This window comes from Drosophila busckii, chromosome 2L (assembly GCF_011750605.1).
Source record: "Drosophila busckii strain San Diego stock center, stock number 13000-0081.31 chromosome 2L, ASM1175060v1, whole genome shotgun sequence".
Taxonomy (NCBI): domain Eukaryota; kingdom Metazoa; phylum Arthropoda; class Insecta; order Diptera; family Drosophilidae; genus Drosophila; species Drosophila busckii.
This window is the reverse complement of record NC_046604.1, coordinates 17,414,079-17,433,524: the sequence shown is the minus strand read 5'-3', so window position 1 is coordinate 17,433,524 and position 19,446 is coordinate 17,414,079. Positions and strand designations below refer to the sequence as shown.

At 36.7% G+C, this 19,446-nt stretch overlaps 1 protein-coding gene across 15 annotated transcripts; it reads right to left on the bottom strand.

Annotated features, from left to right (window-relative positions):
- Window positions 1-1,782: 1,782 nt before the first annotated feature.
- On the bottom strand, window positions 1,783-16,878 carry LOC108607501 (sodium/hydrogen exchanger 3). Of its 15 annotated transcripts, none has more exons than XM_033293661.1 (20): window positions 16,495-16,878; window positions 15,660-15,891; window positions 14,061-14,324; window positions 13,043-13,239; window positions 12,862-12,982; window positions 12,671-12,809; window positions 12,398-12,615; window positions 11,983-12,275; window positions 11,800-11,925; window positions 11,552-11,742; window positions 11,172-11,310; window positions 10,563-10,577; window positions 9,377-9,433; window positions 9,151-9,237; window positions 9,005-9,086; window positions 8,333-8,425; window positions 7,436-7,645; window positions 5,359-5,574; window positions 4,704-5,025; window positions 1,783-2,546 (listed from the first exon to the last, which is right to left on the bottom strand). In XM_033293661.1, the coding sequence occupies exons 1-20, from the start codon at window positions 16,858-16,860 to the stop codon at window positions 2,039-2,041; spliced, it is 3,876 nt and encodes a 1,291-aa protein (XP_033149552.1). In that variant the 5' UTR covers window positions 16,861-16,878; the 3' UTR covers window positions 1,783-2,038. The 15 variants fall into 15 exon arrangements, 14 of the variants coding, with proteins under 14 accessions (XP_033149552.1, XP_033149553.1, XP_033149548.1 ...); XM_033293662.1 differs by having other exon boundaries at window positions 4,704-4,986; XM_033293657.1 differs by lacking the exon at window positions 7,436-7,645 and adding an exon at window positions 3,583-3,864.
- Window positions 16,879-19,446: the final 2,568 nt, after the last annotated feature.

Genomic DNA, 19,446 nt, shown 5'->3' with positions numbered 1-19,446 from the left:
AATGCAGTTTTATTTCTTATGCATTCTCACGAGTCCTACAGGCAGAAACTCCCCGCAACTTCTCGACATTGCATTTCGCTGAATTACGGCGTATCAAAGTGCGATATTTCCACAAAAATTTGTCTTATTAGTTTACTATTTTGTTCATGTCACAACTTCGCCAGAGAAACTTATTTTATTGCTTGCAATTCCGAGCCAAACATTTATATTATCTCGTGCTTCCCACGACTTCAACAGTCATATGAGGCGTATTATTTCAGCCTTTGCTCGTTTTATTTATGTATTTAAGTTATAGTTTTGACAAAGTCTGAAATCTAAACGCCAAAAAGTGTCACTCTTCACAGCATTGGTCTTAGAGCTGGCCAATAGTAGAGCTTATGTCAAAAACAATTTATTGTATTTTGATTCCGAAACACAACAGACCATAATATTTATTTAGTATCTCATGAGTAAATTGCCATACCAAACTTACATGTGCTTGATTTTTTTGGGCTTGAGATATAGCTCTCAAACTACTTGATAAAGTTGATCAGAATTAGAAGACGGCCTCGATTTTGGCAAAAAATTTTTACAGGGGTTTTCATTCACCGTTTTTGCCAAAATATCGAGAATCGTAGACTTTCCAAGTTTGAATGCAGTTTTATTCTTATGCAGTTTGGAGAGTTTGCTCTTGAAATAAAACAGACTGAGTTGCTTATGTTTGATTTTCGTTTGCATTTTTATTTTTAGTAAAATTTGCTTATGTTTTATTTAAAATCAGTTTAACAGTTTATGTGTTTTTCTTTTATTTAATTTGCTAAATCATGTTTAAGAAGTTTTTGTTTAATTCATTCATTATCAATCAATTTCTATGCACAACTTAAGGCCTACGTATGAAAATGTTGCAAATGTTTTTTCTTATATTTTATGAATTAAAACTTTCAATTTATGTTATGTGACTTTTCTATAAAAAATTGCAGCAGTAATTTATATAGCAGACACACGCTCAAATATAACACAGCTCTGATTTTAGTTTATGTTTTAGTTGTTGTTGTTGTTATGCTTGAAACGACAATTTACAAGACATTTGAAATACTTGTAGCTGCTTATTGTCTTACAATTAAAAAAAGTAAATGAAATACGAAATCAATGTGCATATGCTGAAGGCAATTTCTTGGATAGTTTATGGTTAAACACACAATCCATAATAATATACATACGTTATTAAATTAGTGTTTTTAGTTGTTTTGTTAGCATAACGTTGCACTACAATTGAACATAATTAATTAGGTTTTATGTTATTTTATATTGTTTACCAGCTTGAGTTCATTTACTTTGCTCATACAGTCATCTTATGTCTTATAGCTAGAGTTCTTTCGGTTAACTTTCGGTCAAACGGCCGCGCATCAATCGTAAATGTTTACAAAAATAATTTATAAATTACATAACTCTTGCTTTACATATACATACATGCTCACTATGATGTAAGTAAGTAGTTAGTTAGGCTACTTTAACTAGTTTAGTTTACTTTTTACACGTTTCTTATCTTTCTCAAGCTACGACATTAACTAAATCGTAATTCGTTTGCAACTAAGTACGCGCCTACATTTTGAAATTGATCTAAACTAAAAAACTTAAGCAGAACTTTGGCTAAATTGTTAATTATTATGGAACACATTAGCAGCAGCTACATACATAATTTAATTGAAATACTTTAATGCATTAGTTAACAACAAAATAAGTAAGTAAAAAAAAAAGAGTAAGCAGCAAACCTAAACTAATTTTTATATATAGTATGTATATAGTACTGACTTGTATATTTTGTTGTATACACAATTTTTTGTTGGTTAATTTGGTTTAATTGGTTGTTAAAGCTTTTTCATGTATTAAACCGTAATTTGCTTACAACTAAATCTCATCAATATATATAGTGTATAGAACTGACTAACGGCTTATTAGCATATATACTATGTGTGTGGGTTAATCGTTGCTGGCCTCAGTGGAACAACTCGTAGGGGAACAGCTGCTGCCTGCTACGCGCACTCGCCTCCTCCGCTGCTCAAATGATGCTCTCATCATTCTTACGCGTCAATCTTATGCTGGTGGTTGTTGTGGTGGCACCACCTGCTCCTGGACGTCGGCCGCCCAGGCGTGGTGTGGCGGGCGTGGTGAATGTGGTTACCACAATATTCTCATCGTCGTACAAATCGAAATCCTCGCCTTCATCGTCATCCTCCTCATCCGCCGTATCGCTTTCCGTATCCTCGTAGTCCAGCAGCGCTGTGGTCACCTGATTCTTGCAGCCTGGCACGCCCACAGCCGCACCGCCCACGGCGCCAGCGTTCATGTGTCTACGCTGTGTGCGCGGCGTGCTCGCCATGGCGCGTGGGCGTGGCAGCAGCGGCTCGCGTCCGCTGCCGTGCATGGTGTTGTCGCTCTTGACGCCGCCGCCAATGCAGGCGCCGTTGCTGGCCAGCGGCACAGCGTCCCAATCATCGCTGTCGGCAGGCTCGCAGAGCGACTTGGAGTGTCCATGCTGGTAGCTCGACTCCTCGGGTATTGTGTCACTGTCATGTGTGTTGTTGTGTGGGTTAGGTTGCAATGGTTGTGAATAAAAAGGGTGTAGAAGTAGAGTTAATGTTAATGTCAGTTGCATGAGTAATTTTGATAAATGCTGCGATTACGAACTATGAGAGAGCTACTAAAACTAGTTAAACGGGGGCCGCTACAGATCAGTCGAATGAAACTACTAAAATTCAAAACGAGTAGTTTAAACAAAGTTTAATAAACTACACACAATTTGTTGAATAATAGTTAAGCTACTTATGAAAGCAAATTAAATGAAATGCATAGCGTAGTAAGCAACAAATGGTCTAAGCGTTAGTTAGTATATAATATAGTTATAGTTGGGGATTAAGTATAGATATGTATATACATATATACAATGCAATAGCTTTATATATATAGTTATAGTCCTGTTTACCTGTTTAGCCGTAGCTTAATCTACTGAAAGTTGCTCAAATCAAATGCGAATCTGATCAAAGCTATAGCGCTTTAAATTAATTTGAAATTTCGAGTTGTTAACTTACTTAGACAATCTGAAATATTTAAAGCTAGGCCAACATAGTTATGTAGGTATAAGTTTATTAATTGAGCGTGTTTAAAATATAATGAAAGCAAAGTATGGTAAAGAAATTAAATTGTTAGCTCAAATAAAGTGATTTCAAATAAAATATAAATGTTATTATTATTGTGAGTAGACAAGGCATATTTAATCCTACCTAAGTATGATATTTAGTTACAAGTGGATGCGTTTCAACTTTGGGCATAGCTCTATTGTTAGTTTCAAGTTCTAGCTGATTCGTATGTGATATGCTTTGACTTTGATTGATCTTTAGTTACATATGTATTTATGTATATACAGATTATACAGAGAGAGAGAGAGAGAGATATCGAAGTTAATGCTTCAAAGTGTTTGTACGATTTGAAGTTAGTTTGCTTATAAAGTTGAAATTCGACATTGGCCGGCTTTGGTTGCTGTTCTTAATGTTTATTGTTTATGCCCAAAATATGTTTGGTATGGGTCTTGGGCACTCGGATTACTTGGAATAGTACGTGGCTCCGCTGCTCTCCGATGTGGGAGAGCTATAGCTGGTGGTTGTTGAATTACTCGGGGAGTTGTTAGTTATTAAAGCTGTTGTTGTTGTTGATGATGTTGGAGTTGGAGTTGTTGTTGTCGTTTTGACAATTGTGGCTGTTGTTGTTGTAGTTGTTGTTCTTGTGGTTGTTGGACTGGTTGTTGTTGTTGTTGTGTGTTCTAATAAATTAATTGCTGCTGGACTACAGAGTAAAATTCTACTTGGCCTGCGTCCGGTTGCAATAAGTCTGCAAAATAACCATCACATTAAGACCAAGACGCCTCACACATGAGCAATTTGGGATAATGGGTGATATTAAATCGATTTGTTGTTGTTGTTGTTGTTGCATCAAGTATGTGTGTGTGGCAGCAAAACGCAGCAGACAACAAAGCTAAGCTAATTCAAATGTTTTTTTGGACATATTAAAATAAATAAAAAGGGACTTACATAAAGTTGTGGTTACAGAACAGGCGCTAAGCCATAAATAAAAAAAATGCGTATGCGCAATTTATGCGAATCAAAACATTTATATACATTGGACGTTAATAAACAAAACTTTTGAATAACATTTTATTTGTTTTTGGCTTCAAAAGTTTGCTAAATAGTTCGAATTTTTTAAATTCAGCTACTTTTATTTATAAAACTCTTAAGGCAGCTTAAACATTTAAATTATTGCCTTGGTCTGATTGTTAATCAAACTAAAACATTCAACGCAATTATTTCAAATTGTTTATAATATTCCAGCCTTGCCATCCACTGTTAATTGCATTCAAAGCTTTTGCTACAAAATCATGCGCAGTATTTTTTAATTGACGAACAAGACAATAAAACTTCAAATCAAAAGTTGTTATTTAGTATGCCCCTTAGTCAGTATTAAAATCTTTTTAGTAAGCATTAGTTGTAATCATTAATATATATACATGAAAATAAGAAACGCTTGCAATGAACAAACTACAAATACAAATGCACATGCAACAGACACACACACGCACACACACACATACATATATATACGTATAGTTGTGTATGAGTGAACGATAGAGAAATTTGTGGGAGGGCGCACGTGCCGTTGGGTGCTGGACTCACCCGCTTAGCTCCAGCATGGAGCCGCGACGCACATTACGCCGATGACTGGCGGTGACTGCGAATGGACCCGCATGTCCATCGGGTCCAACCTGATGTGCGTTTAGTGGACCGCCGGACGTGGAGACGGAGATGGACTGCGAGCGCGCGTCCAGCCGCGGATTGTGCATAGACGTGGAGGGCGTTGTGCTGGGCACAATCACCAGTGGGTCCAAACTGGCGATGGCATCGACGGCGCCGCTGCTGCTGCCGGCCTTGGAGCTGGAACTCTCGCGGCGAAACAAACCTATGACGGACTTGGGCTGTTTAGGCTTGTTTATACCACCTTTGAGTGTTTGGGAGCGGGAGCAGGAGCGTTGCATATAATGTACAGTTGGTGGTGGGCGTGGTGTAGGATATACAAGTGTGCGGGTTGTTGGTTTTGGGCAACAGTTGCCAATAAAGAAAAAACAATGCGGCAAAGAGAGAGAGAGAGAGAGGCGGAAGAAATAAAAATCAATAAACATCAAAATCATTTACAAAGTGTAGTTTAAAGTTTTTTTTTGCCAATCTTAAGTGCAGTTGAGGAATTAAACCATATAAACATATATAATTTACATATGTATATTTCATTTCGCGGGCATCAATTGGTAAACAACTAATTAGTTTATAACTTTACCTAGAAATGTGGCACTTGGCGAATTGTAGGCCAGGTACTCCTTGTTGGAGGCCCAGGCGGGAAACTCGTTCTGCTGCACTGCATCCGTGGACTCGTCGTCGCCCTGCCGCTTCCAAGGCAGCTGCGACTCTGTGGCTGTGGGCGTGGCCACGCGACGTTCGCCATCCGAGTCACGTGACAAATTGCGATCTTCCTCTGGTATTGGATGCTCGGCCACTGTAAATAATTGCAAGTGAATTTAGTAAATTTTGCTGCTAGTCGGAGCTGTGTGGCATGCAACGCTATTGAGAGCGATTTGTGGCTTAAGCGCTGTTATTGGTAACTAAATAGGAAACCAAAGGACACGCAGGATAAGAAGACAAGAACAAAGTGCACTTAACAGAATACGGCAAATGAAACTTCGATGGTTAAACTAAGAATTTTATTAATAATAATGTAATACATAATTAAAGAAATTATTAATTAACTAATGTTGCGTTTTGCTTAAAGTAATATGCGCTGATTTTTATTAATTAACTTATGCATAGTAATTTATTTCGATTTTAGTTTCAATCTGTAGTGCAGACACGTCTTTGACTTATACGAATATTCAATATTGGGGGTGGGAGTTGGGGGTGGGCAACAACAAATAACTTTGTCATGCACAAAAATGCCATGCTGCTTTTTTTTTGTGTTTGGTTTGCTTTTGGAATGCGTTCAACATTATAGTTTATAATTTATGGCAATTGTTGTTGTTACTTATGTATGTTAGCTACTTAATTTTGGCATTACTGCATCTAAAATGTTATGCCCGATATTATATTGATGGCTCTACTCCAATATGCAAATGTGTTTGCCTCTAGCAAGCAAATTCATGTTTCATGATTTAATTTACAGTCAGACCAGCAGTTTGATAATGACAGCGAATGACAATTTCATATTTATCTTTTACAAGTCTTAAGGAAACTAAAGCGTTTAAGTAATTAAATTATAATAAGAAAGCATTAGAAGTAAACTCAAGTAGCGAATTCAAATGCTTTTTACAAATACTCGCTCAAGCTGAAGGCATTTAAGATTTACGATTTTTATTAAACACTATTTTTTATGTATGTGTGTGTGTGTTTGATATGAATCTGCATGTTATTTAAAATATAGGTAATACTGCTCACCAATAAAACATTGTCTAAATTTGCTAATCTCTTTAGGTCTGAATCGTTTGAATGCAGAAAAATAACTGCAAGCTCCCACACCTTGCGCTCTACTTACATTCGTTTATTCTCTCCACCTCTCTCTCATTTTCTTGCGCTCCAAGCTCCCAAACCATGCGCAGCTTACGCTCTACTTACATTCGTCTATTCTCTCCCCCCTCTTTCTCTTTTTTTTTTGGCGCCTTCAGCAGCAAGAGCTTCAGTATTTTCTGATAGAGCGAGAGGAAAGCAATCTATGTATGTATTTAACTGCGCATGTGTGCACGTTTTATTTGTTTCTGATTTGCTGCTGATCTTTGTCTTTCTCTTTAGCACGCCATGTCTAATTTAATATGCATACACATATATATGTATGTATATGTATGTGAGTAATGAAGTTAGCAAGGCTGTACTATGGAAACCTTACACACTTTTTCGAATAGTAATTATATATTTGTATATTTTTCTATCTTTTTCTTAATATAAATGCTTTTGATATGTAATTAATTTCGAGTAGAAGTTGAAGATAATATTGAAATCTGCGCCTTATCTATTAAATGGCATTGTGAGCATTGTTTTTTTTAATAACAAATAGTCGGAAATGTTATATTGTAGCGGCTAGCTGCCTAGCACACTCTCGTATAAGAGCTGGTATAAGAGTTTGAATAGAAGCTTAACGGCTGCCATTTTAGAAGTTGCTGCTATTACTCACTTGATTTTAACAATTATTAAGTATTTAATTCACCCACATGTCTTATGAATGCTTGATTTGGGATGTAATCTAATGCTGATCGTATTATGGCTATGAATTGATATGAGTGTGCATGATTATATTCTTATAGCCACTGAATAGTTGTTGGTTATACTCTTAATGCATTATTTGTGTTGTTGTTGATGGTGGTTTGGTTTACCAATGCTCTGGTATGAACGATCCCGACGCCAAGGCAGTATGAGTTCAGCCGCTGTGGGTCCAACTGATGGATCTGGTGAGTCTAACTCTGGCTGAGCATCCTCTAGCTTGGGCGCATAATGCTGAACGATGCGCGCCTTGGATGCATCAAAACCGGGCAGGTTTTGTATATGCGCTATCAGGGAGTTATTATTAGCGCGATCCGAGTCAGCTAAGTGTGTGTGTGTTCGAGTTGTTTTTATATATCGAGTAATTTGGAATTTGGTTTGGTTTGGGGATTTGTTGAGCAACACATTGGTATACAAATTAATTGGATAGGCATAAAAAGTAGGAAACGGGAATAAAAAATATAGTAAAAGTATATATAAACGTTGTTATAGCTCATTATTTAGTTTAAACCTTAAATTTTAGGCATATGGCGTTTAAGGACTCAGTTTATTTAATATGCAAACAAAGTTTTGGAACTGAGTGAAATCAAAAGACAAACGAAATCATCAAAAGGACTAGAGCAAAGCATTGAGAGAGGTAAAGGACAAAATCAAATTTTTGTTTGTGTACAAATCTTAGCTAGCAGGCAAAAAAGCCTAAAAATCTTTGCTACTGTAGCTACTTGAAATGCTAGTTTGCTATACAAAAATGTCCTTGGAACTTTTGAGGATTTCTTTGACTCTAGAAAATCAATCACTTCGAGCGTACTTTAACAAATTAAACACGTTGATGGCATTTTTGTGTATTCAAGTGTTAAGAAGTCGGTCAAGGCTATATGACAGCCGATCTTATTAAAGAATAAACATAAAGGTAATGCATGGACCAGCCACCAATAACCAGATGTACATACATAGATATAAATAGCTTACAGACTAAATGGATAACATATAGAAGCGAGATGGTGACTTACGTGATGATTTAGCAGTAAAAGTAAGACCGTCATCCCAATCATCCGTAGGCGGTATCACATTGATCTCATTCGGATTCTGTTGACACTCCTCGGCTGTTTCATTAAGCACATCGTTAATATAGTCTTGGGTATGATAATTGCGATTAGGAACAAATGCATGTGTTAAGAGCAAAGGCGGAGGATTTGATGTAAACCAATTAAGAATTTTTGATAATTTTGAGCGCACCGCAGGATTAAAAGCATGAATAGATGTAAATAAATATAAAATTGTTGAATTAGTCACCAATTGGTAAATGATTAACATTTTTGTTATAAATTTAGTTGCATGCGATAAGTTCAATTTTGAATAAAAATGTTTAAAGGTGCAGGTTAATTAATGATATATGGCGGGTGAGGAATTAGCTAAGTTAAGTTAGTATAAAAATTAAGTTCTATAAAAAGCTACAAAATATATTTTATCTATTGGATTATTTTTCGCTTTTGCTTTTCTACAATTTGAAGCTAGCATTACAATTTGTTGAACTCGTGTCCAATTTGTGTTTTTATAGTAATTTAATTGCTGCATTTAGCGCCATTTACCTATGTCTAATCTACGATATTTGTTAAGTGAATTGTGAGAATGTCTTTTTCTGTAAGATTTTTTGCGTGAATGGTTTGAACTCGTATTCGTACCAGTTGACAGTTGCTTGGTGGTGCCATTCTGCTGAAAATCAGTGAACGACACATGATTTTGTTTGACATTCTCTTTGGGCTCCTGCAAAATATAATAAGCATATAATTAATTTAAAATTAATTTATGTATTTATAACACACTTTACCTTATTGCTGGCTCCACGTTTGCTGCGCTTGTGATGTTTGCGATCATTGAACATGCGCCGGAAATTCATTTGCATTTTATAATTGACCTGCAATTGAGTTAAAAATATAATAAACCATTACAGGCTGAGTGTGCATATTTTATAATTTTGTGGGTGTTGGGTAGCTGGTGGTGCTGCCTGCAGAGATTTGTCAATGCGTTTAAACTGTGCGGGCTTGTGGACTCACCTGTGTGGACAAATCTCTGTCATCTACTGCGTGTCGGCTATAACTAAGACGACGGTGCTGTAAGAATACGGACAATAACTAATTAATACACAAATCACAAGTGTTATAAAGCCATAGATTCAGTTATTATAGTTACAATATTAAAGTTGCACAAAGAGTACGATTAACAACAATTGTTTACATGTTTAAGATAGATCCCAACTTTTAATTAAAAGTGCAACTCAATGCACTGCACTTCGATTAGCCGAAGCTTGAATACACTTTCCATAGATTCACATTTTGCAAGCAGTTTGTATTTAAACGCTATGGAAAGCAATTTCAGTTTATACTTATATAAAAACACAACATTTAGAGCTATATATGTTATCAGAATATGTTTGTTTTTAAAGGTTTTTTTTTAAATAGCAGCTAAAGTATTAGATGGTATCAAAGTTGTATCAAAAGTGTAGTGTAAAGTTCAAAAAATAGCTGTAACATTTTGTAAAAACAACTAGCTAAGCTTAATTAAAACGTGTGTAAGAATAAAATGAAATTAAAAATTTGTTGTGCTTTGAAATAAATAAATCATTAATAAATTTTGTACATGAATATTGTTCCAGAACCATTTCAAATCGAAAGCTTTTGCTTTAGCGAGCGTTCACTGTATGGCTAAATGTGATGTACAATTGCGTGGAATGTAATTCTTTTGAAAACTAATTGCTGTAAAGTAAAAACCAAATCGACTGAACTCTATTGTGTGCTTTTGTTTTTGTTGTTTAATTTCCAAACCAGAATTGTAAACAGTCTAATTGAATTAATGTTTGCGTGAATATTTGTGCATTGTGTTGTACAATGTAAATGTTTAAACTAAAGTGTTGAATTTATTGTGGTGGTGGTGTTGTTGTTGTTGTTGTTTTTGTTGAAACAATTAAATGCATGTGAGATTTGCTTTGGCATTTAGCAATAGTTTAGTATCAATATTTAAAGACTGTTAACACCAATTGGAATACATTAAGATAATTACTAGAAATTGTTAATTATATATATAGTATAGATAGATATTTATGCATTACAAAAAGAACGTATTGCAGTCATGAGTATAGACACAAAAGAAACGGTTAACATTTAATTGTTGAATTTAATTGGGAAAACAAATTAATTATTGTAGCTTAAATCATATTAACAAAATGAACCAATTTATTCGTACCATTTGTATAGAAGCCTTTTAATCATAATTATATAACCAATTTGTTAATCGATATATTATATTTATTTTGTTTGGCAAAAGCACACAAAATATATTTTATTTTTGATTGAAGTTGAGTTTTGAGGAACGCGTTTATATTATTTTTTTATTGCAATACGTGTCGTTGACGATAAGTTGAAGTTGTAGTTGTAGTTGGAGTTGAGTCACAACGGGAAGAAATCAAACAAACGATTAATTACAAATACATATATGAAGAGTATCTATAGCAGATATCAATAGTCAGCATATAGACTTAAAGAGAGTGTGAATAAGAGATTGTGAGTGTGTAAAGAAAATGCCCAAAAAGATGAACTCAAGCTGAATAAGCATTACGACTACTAAAGGCGTAAGGTTAGTAATCAAAATTTGGTGAATTCGTAACTGAGAGCAAGTGGTGAGAAGTTAACTTGGGCCGAGTGTGTGTGTGTGTGTGGTGAGTTACTTTAATAAGTAATGTATGCAAGGTATGTAATATTAGTAATTCAAACTGATACTGCTATATAGTTGAAAAATCAAACGAAATTGATTATTATGAAAACTGCAGGTGAAGAAGTTTTGAGTTATACGCACCCTTCGATAAGGCTTCAGTTCTTCGGCCAGCAGATGATGTATCTTGGCATCAGTCAAATCCTTCTTGGATGGATTATAGTCCAGCTCAGCCATATCCAGATTGTGCGAGCAAGTGTTGTCCAAATTTGTCAAACTGGGACTAATTAGTAAATAGAATATGCAAGTTTAACAAATAGTGTACACAGATTTAACGCAGAGACTAACAGCAATACAGTTAAACGAATTTCAGATAGATTAAATAGTTAAGAAAGTATATAAATTAATTACGTGAGTAAAAGTATTTGTGCTTGTTCATGCTACAAAAGAAATGGTTACTACAAGATTATTAATTAGTTGGCAATAATCATGCAGAGTCGATTGTGTATCCAAAATTCGTTTACCAGGTGGTGTATATGGTTGGCGGTGCCCACCTGCCGCCAATATAATTATTGGTATAGTTTCTAAACAGCGCGCTCATCGATTCGGTGCCAGTCATTTGTCCAATTGTCGAAGGATTACGACGCATAACCTCCATGGCATCGCGCATTGTTAGCTTGGAGTAAGTCTCAATAATTTTGGGCTCAGCGCCCTGCTAAACAAATGAGCACAAACTGTATATTTGATATACTATATAAATAGTTTGAGCTACCTTAAGATCTCTGATCAGCAGCGGGCGTATGAAGCGATTGTCGAAGCGCTTGAATTTATCACGCACATTATAGTTGCCCGTCTTGCCCACAATGTCCTCAATGCCTGCCATCAAGTGATCCATAAACTAAGCGTATGGGCATAATTAAACAATCTATTAAGCATTTAATATTTAATTTCTTACGCGCTCATGTATGCGCTCATTCATGGTCGGCTTGCGTTTGTTGGCGCGCTTTACATTGAGTATCTTGACCAGCGGCTTTATGGTAATGCCTTGCAGAAAGACAGTAAAGTAAATCACAGCAATGGTTGTGGTCACAAACATGTTCTTATGCTTGACCACATTCTCATCCACGAGCAGCACCAGCGCAAAGGCCACAGCTCCACGCAACCCGCCATAGGACATTACAAACTGATCCACGCGCGATAACTTGTGCAATCGAAAGCGATTTGCAATCGCCGATAACAGGATGACACCTGCAACAAAAGTTAAATTTAAAAAAAAAAAGCTAAATATCTTTGAAGCCATGATGCTCTAGCTAAGCGTTTGCTTTTTTGTTTTATAGTTAGACAAATTTATATAATAAAATATTGCTTACCTATTACACGAAACACGGAGCAGAAGAGAATGGTCAGCACCACAAACCACGTATTCCATACGTGCATATTGTTGACGGTGGCCACACCTAGGAACATGAATATAATCGTCTCCGATGAGCTGGACAACATCTTGAGCGCGTACTTAACCGTTGTATGCGATTTCTGTGAGATGTTCGACTCCACATAGTTTTTCATCGTAATGCCACAGAAGGTAATGCTATATACAGATTTGAAATATATAATTTATTTATATATTTATAGCTATAACTCACGCTAAGATGCCGCTCATATGGAATATTTCAGCATTCAAATACGCCAGATAAGCCATGACAAATATAAAGATGGGCTCAATAACGCGCACATGATCCGTAAAACGCGTGGCCAAGCCAGTAAGGAAGCCCCAGATGATGCCTGTGTAGCAAACTTATAGCATTTCAATTCCTAATAAAGTTGTAGAACTTACCTATGGCAGTGCCACCTAAGGCGACGACAAAAAAGGAGCCCACGCCATTGATCACATCCTGGGCTATAATACGTGGCAGGCCAATTTCATTGTAGGACTCCATCATGTGATACATAACCACCTGTAAGCAAGCAGAGCCCATGAGTAAGGCTTGCCACAATTTGTGGCTTACCGAGCTTACCGTTACAGCATCGTTCAGCAAGGACTCGCCAAAGACAACAATATAGAGTATCTCATTGACATGTATCTCCTCGAACACGGCCAGCACGGCAACCGGATCTACGGCGGATATTAGTGAGGAAAACAAAAAAACATCCAATAGCTTGGGCGCATCATCACCAAAGATGCCGCATTGTCCGCAGGCATAAAGCGAGCCAGCTGTTAAACAATAACAAATATATTAAGTTAAGATATGGTATATGCAATAAATTATTGTTTAATTAAAATCACACTGTCTTTTATTTCACAACAATTTTATACGCTGCATTTTTTATAGCTTGACACTTTATTGTTTTTTTAGGGGCAACTTTAATTACGCATTGCATCCTTGACTTTTTTATATAGCCACGTTGCACTTTACTTTATGCCCCTTTTGTATAAATCAGTTGCAAGTGGTCAAGTTACTGTTGCTAGCTTCAGCCCACACGTCTGTGCAACACGCGCATGCCACAAATTTATGTGCAACTTATGTAATCAGTCTTGGCTAATGCCACACACTTTGTTATATGCAACGTGTGTAGCTTGCAAGTGAAATGTAGTAGATTACATAAACGACTCTATAAGTCGCTATTTATAAAAATTATACTGCCACAGAAATCTCAAGAGATATAAGACTGAAATAACGCAAAGCAAAGCGTGGGAGTTACAGAGCTTAGAGATATTTGATTGCCTGCAATATTTAGTTAAGTTAAATGCCAATTAAAAAGCTTTAAAATTTTAATTCTGCTTAATAAAAAAGGAATCTGTGTTTATATTTATTTTGATGTATATTTCATTTCCCTGTTTAGCACTCAATAACTATTAAAACTTTCCTATGTAATCCCTTGGTTTATCGACCTATCAAATATTTGCTTAGTCCAACGCTCCCACGTCATTGACACTTTTGATGAATGGGGCACACTCCTGTTGACGCAGTCACGGCTCAGCCCACACACAACATTCATTCAAGTTTATTACTTCAAGCCAGATAGCTTACTCACCAATTAGAGACGCATTGAAAATAGTGCCGACCACAGCCATGAGCAGTATGGTGCCCAGATTATCGAAGAACATGCGATTGGGCATAAAGTAGCCCGCATCCAATATTATGGGTGGCAGCATATAGAAGAAGAACGTGTTGGGGGTGAGCGGGGAGACGGCCACATCGGTGCAAAAGTAAAGCACAACGCCAATCACCACGCCCACCACAATCAGCAGACAGGACTCCGGAAATATCAGATGCAGCTTGGGCGTCATATGGAAACCTGCAAGGCAATTAAAGCAATTTATTAAATTACTAGTAATAAAGTAAACATGTAAATTGTTAAATAAATGAAAAGCAGTAGCTGCTGCTATAGTCGTTGTTGCTGGACTTTCACTTTAATATTTGCTGTAATTTGTATTTTGCTTGGCGAGACAAAAAACAATTTCATTTCATTTACATAAAATTCTAAATGTATCTCTAACACACACAAAAAATTAACCGCTTATGGTACTTAGCTGTGTTTGCCTAATGGCATAATTTTGTATTTGGGTTAATCATAATAATGGGAATATGCAAAAAATTCGCAGGCGATTGTGTCAGAAGCTGTAATTGGATTAAAGCGAAATCGGGCAGTACAGGCAGCTAATATTTATTATTTACTTTAACAATATTAGGCTTAGCTTATGTAAGTCTACTGGGAAATTTCTTGTACAGTAAACTCTAAAGCCAAAGCGTAAACTTTCTTTTAAATTAAATATGCCAAAGTTAATTTTGCTTGCCACTTTTAGTTTGCTTAAGTTAAGCAAAGTCTGTTCTTTCACTAAACAAAAACTAAGAGGCGTTATTAAAGCTAACTTACTATATTTAGTGCTATGATTTAATTTACTTAATTATTTTCATTATCATTTGCTCAAGTCTGTATTTAAATTCCATTATGCAATTAATTTGTCTAGCTGCTGCCTTAAAATTTGCGCTCTCATTTTAGTTGCCTTAAATTGTGTATTAAATTCACACTGTGGCCTTAATTCGATTTTGATGGCCAAAAGCCATTGCCTTGACTCTGGATAATTACATAAACGGCCGAGCGTGTGTTGGATTTAGTTGCACTTGGCACTTGTGCCAGTTATTCAATTGCCAGGATACGTGGCAAATATTTGGCGCTTTATACAAGTCCTTGACTGAATTGGATTTGGCCAAGGTAGCCAAAGTGGCAGCTGATAGCTGGCTAAGCGGCAAGGCCGAGGTAAGATTGCTCAAATTATTGCAGCGTGCAAATTGTTTATGCAATCTGGCAATTGTTGCTCCCAGCAGAGAGAGAGGCTTAAGGCCTGGGGGTTCAAGGTTATGTTACCGCTTGTTGCGCACTTGGCCATTTGCTTATGCAACGTCCTTCAGCTGCACACACGCAAAGCCAACACCCACACACACACACACGGAGAGAGTAGAGAGAGTCAACCAGGCAAGCAGCCAGCCAGGCAGCCAGGCAGGCAGTTGACTTGACGTAAATCTGCATGACAGCGACAGCGACAACGTCGAATCGTTATATAAAGCTCGTATTGATTTTGTTGCTTACGTATAACGACTTGTAGTATATGTACGCAGGTATATAACTCACCGATTTTGGCTATGCTGGCCGAAAGTATCCAAACCCCAATGATGAACGGCGTCTTGACGCGCACAAAATCCACCTGCGACAGCGGATAGCGGTGAACCTCAGACTCCGCCTCATTCCCATTCGACGCAGTAAGCGGCTCAGCATGTGGCGGCAGCATAGATGGAGAATTTGTTGCTGCTGCTGTTGCTGCGGGCGTAGGCGTCGCAGCTGACGTCGTTGCTGACTGCAGCAGCTGTGAAAAAAAATAAACAGCAGACCACAGATGGTTAGATAAGAGTTTCAGTTGGCAATGAATTTGCAGCTTAAAAGCAATTGCAGTTAAATTTAAAGGCAAGACGAATTAAACAAGAGAAATAAATTTAATGTATTGAAAATATGTTGAACAAAATATTTATATGTGCAAAGTATTGTTATAAATAAAAGTAAGACTGCTCTAATTATTAGTTCAATTTAAATAAGCGTGAAATTTAAAACCAATAAAATAATAATTTTTTGTCATTATTTGTATAATACCAGTTATACAAATAAAAATTCTGCTAATAAACAAACTATTTTTATATTTGTCTAACAAACTAACGACAGTTCGCTAGATAAACAAACTGAATTAGTTTTTTTTTTTGATGTCATGTGACTTTGATTTCGCTAAAATTGCTTTTAGCTTAGCTCAATTATTGTAATTATTGGTGGCAAGTGTCACTGTCAAAAGTTTGTGGCTTTGACAAGCGCTGAGTCAAGTGCAATCAGTTAAAGAGCAATTTGTGGCATGTGGCAAGTGTATTAACTGCTGGTCAAGTTTATTGATTATCTAACCATTAAAAAAAATGCTCGCACTTACGTTTGGTGGCATGACTGCATCGCTTGCCTTGCTCTTGGGCGTGGCGGCGCCCACAACGCTCACATTGGGACGTGCCTGGGCGCAGGCGAGCAGCAGGGAAATGCAGCAGAGCAGCTGCAGCCAGGAGAACTTGCTGAGCTGCACTCTGTACTTTTTGCTTGGTGGTTTCTCACTCGGTGGTTGACTGGGTTGACTGCTGGACGCGGCCTGTTGCCCAGTTGGGTATAATTTAGCTAGTATTGGTTTAATAGCACCATGCGGCTCCAGCTCCACGCCAGCGCTCCAGCAGGCGCGTCGGGCCAAATTCATTTGCTGTTCCAGCGCTGGCGTCGCGCTGTCGTAATCCTCCTCCGTGCGTTTCTTCATGCTGCTGCCGTTGCAGCTTGTTGACTTACTTTGTTTATATTGACTTGGAGCTCAAATAGGAATTGCACGCGAGCGTTGTTCGCTGGCATAATACTCAAACTGCTTGCGTATACGTAATATTTTCAGCTACAGTTCCAATTGTTGTTGCCTGCAAAAGGAATTTTTGTGTGTGTTAGTCAACAGTTTAGCAATTTAATTTTTGGCTGGAACGACAAGTCGACCGACCTGCCACAATAACCAACTGAAACTGGTTAAAGCCACGTTGGCGCACTTGGCTTGAAGACTCCCACGCCCGAATTTCAATTCCCAATTCCCCAACGGGCTATTTACTCAGCAAATCAATTTATCAAAGCGTTTGCGTGTCTATGTGTGTGTGCTCAAATGTGCTAAAATCTGGCTATAGCCTATATATAGTATATAGACATGCATACACTGCTAGCTAATTGAATAGCTACAAACTCTAAATACATAAAAGTTAAAAATGATAACAAATAAACTATTTTGATTTGAAAATTTACACGCTATAAGCTTAAAGATATTTAACTATTTTTGTCAATTAGTTAGCTAAATTATATATTATGTGTCTAATCATTTGCCTAATTTAAATTGTTTCTATTCAAGCGCATTCGAGTGTTTAGAGCTCTGTATGTTTATTAAGTATATCAACACGTGATTTTAGAGTCATCAATGGAATTCGTTGATAGACTTTGATTGCAAATTGTTAAATTAATATATTAGTTTAGGCATGAATTAATTTAGGCGCTGATTGCTTGATTGATTTCAAGCTCAAATGTTATCAATTGAAATTTGATTTGCAGCTGAAATAAGCATAGCATACTTTTAAGCTGCGCTAAATATTTTCATATGCAAATTAACTCATTTAAAATTTGTAAGTTTTAATAAATGCGTACAATTTTCAAATAACTGAAACTCTCTATAGCTTAGCTCGCAATATTCTTTTTATAGCCTGACTTATTTGTTATTATTATTTGCTTATCAACTGCAAATATTTCTTTTTATTTGCTAACTTTGTTAAATATCACACTGTGCAATATTTAAACTTTTAACTGGTTGAATCCAGCGCACTTAGCGGCTCTAATCTGTTCACAGTTTGTTGCTAATTACACCTAAATTAACACCTTGTGAGTTTAAATGTGGGCGCGCTATCTGCAGCGTAGATAACAACAGATTTTAATTGGGCAAGTAGCCGGCGATAAGCTTCAATTGTAATTACAATGAGAGCTGATTACAGCTGCTGCTGCAGACGTCAGCACAGTTATTATCGTAATTGATATAAAACATTTGTTTATCTTATTGTTAGTCAAGTGCAATGTCAGTGGCGCTCGATCAATTGCAGCCTCTCAGCTAATTGACTGTGGGGTGTTTAATTATTTTGAGTAGCAACATCAATTGACAGATGGAAAGTTTATTATGTGCAATTGACAAGACTCTGAGCGCAGTCAAATGATTTGTATGCAATGCAATCTCTTCAATGAGCTTTCAGCTACTTGCAAGTTGAGTGGCTAGTAAGACGCTTATGGTTACAAGCTTAAGTGGGCATTAGCCATTGGCAAAGTAAACTTCAACTTTTAATTAAGTTAAGCGTAAAAAAATTGTCAAGCTCAGCGCCACAAATGTAAAGTTAAGTGCTGGGCTTTTAAACTAGAAGCAAATTTAAATATCTAAGAGATATTTACTTCAACTTTAGACTAAGGCCAAGCAATGTGTATATAGAAAATCATTTAAATAAATTATGAACTGCTTCAAATTGTTATAGCAACAAGTATACAAAATTATCTATAAATAAATGAACTTCTAATTTCTAAATGAAGTAAGTTTTGCTTAATTTTGTGTGGCTTGAGTTCTTAGCTATGTTAGCAAGCTGCTAATTAATTCTTTTTTAATAGGTTAAGTTGCTTATAATTTAGCTATATGTAAAACCGATTAATATATCATAGCGAGCTTGTTGTATACGCAACTTTTGCATTGCACCCAAATTGAATTTATTGTCAGCACTTAAAATAAATGAAATAGTTAAAAAATAGCGTCTAGTGTCACGCAAGTCAATGCACAATGACTTTATTTATTTTATTCAATGAATTATGAACTGCGATTTGCGTGCCTGGAGCGCTTAAGCCCAAATCCCAAATGGGATTGACGCAGCTGGCGGCGTCGCTGGCGTTTGGCATTAGCTCAAGCGTTTACTTTGGCCGCAATGCGACTATTTTGGTTGCATACACAAATATTTGTGTTTGCCCAGTGTGCGGTCAGTGGCCAGCCAAGCTAATGTACTATATTGTATTTTTAAAGGTCAAAAGTAAAAATTTTCGAATATGAAAAACGCCATTTGTTTATGGCCGGCCCACAGTACGTATAATCGATATATGCATTTTCGGTTTTTTTGGACGCGTACCAACTAAATGCTTGTCTTTTAACGATCTAAAAATGCAACAACATTTTGTTGCTCTCGTTGTTGTTGTTGTTGTTGCTTTAGTTACGCAAGTTGTAGCAACTCTATGGGCATCGATTGAATCGGCACGTGCCGCACTGATTTTCATTAGAACGCAGGTGAGTGGGGGCTGCATT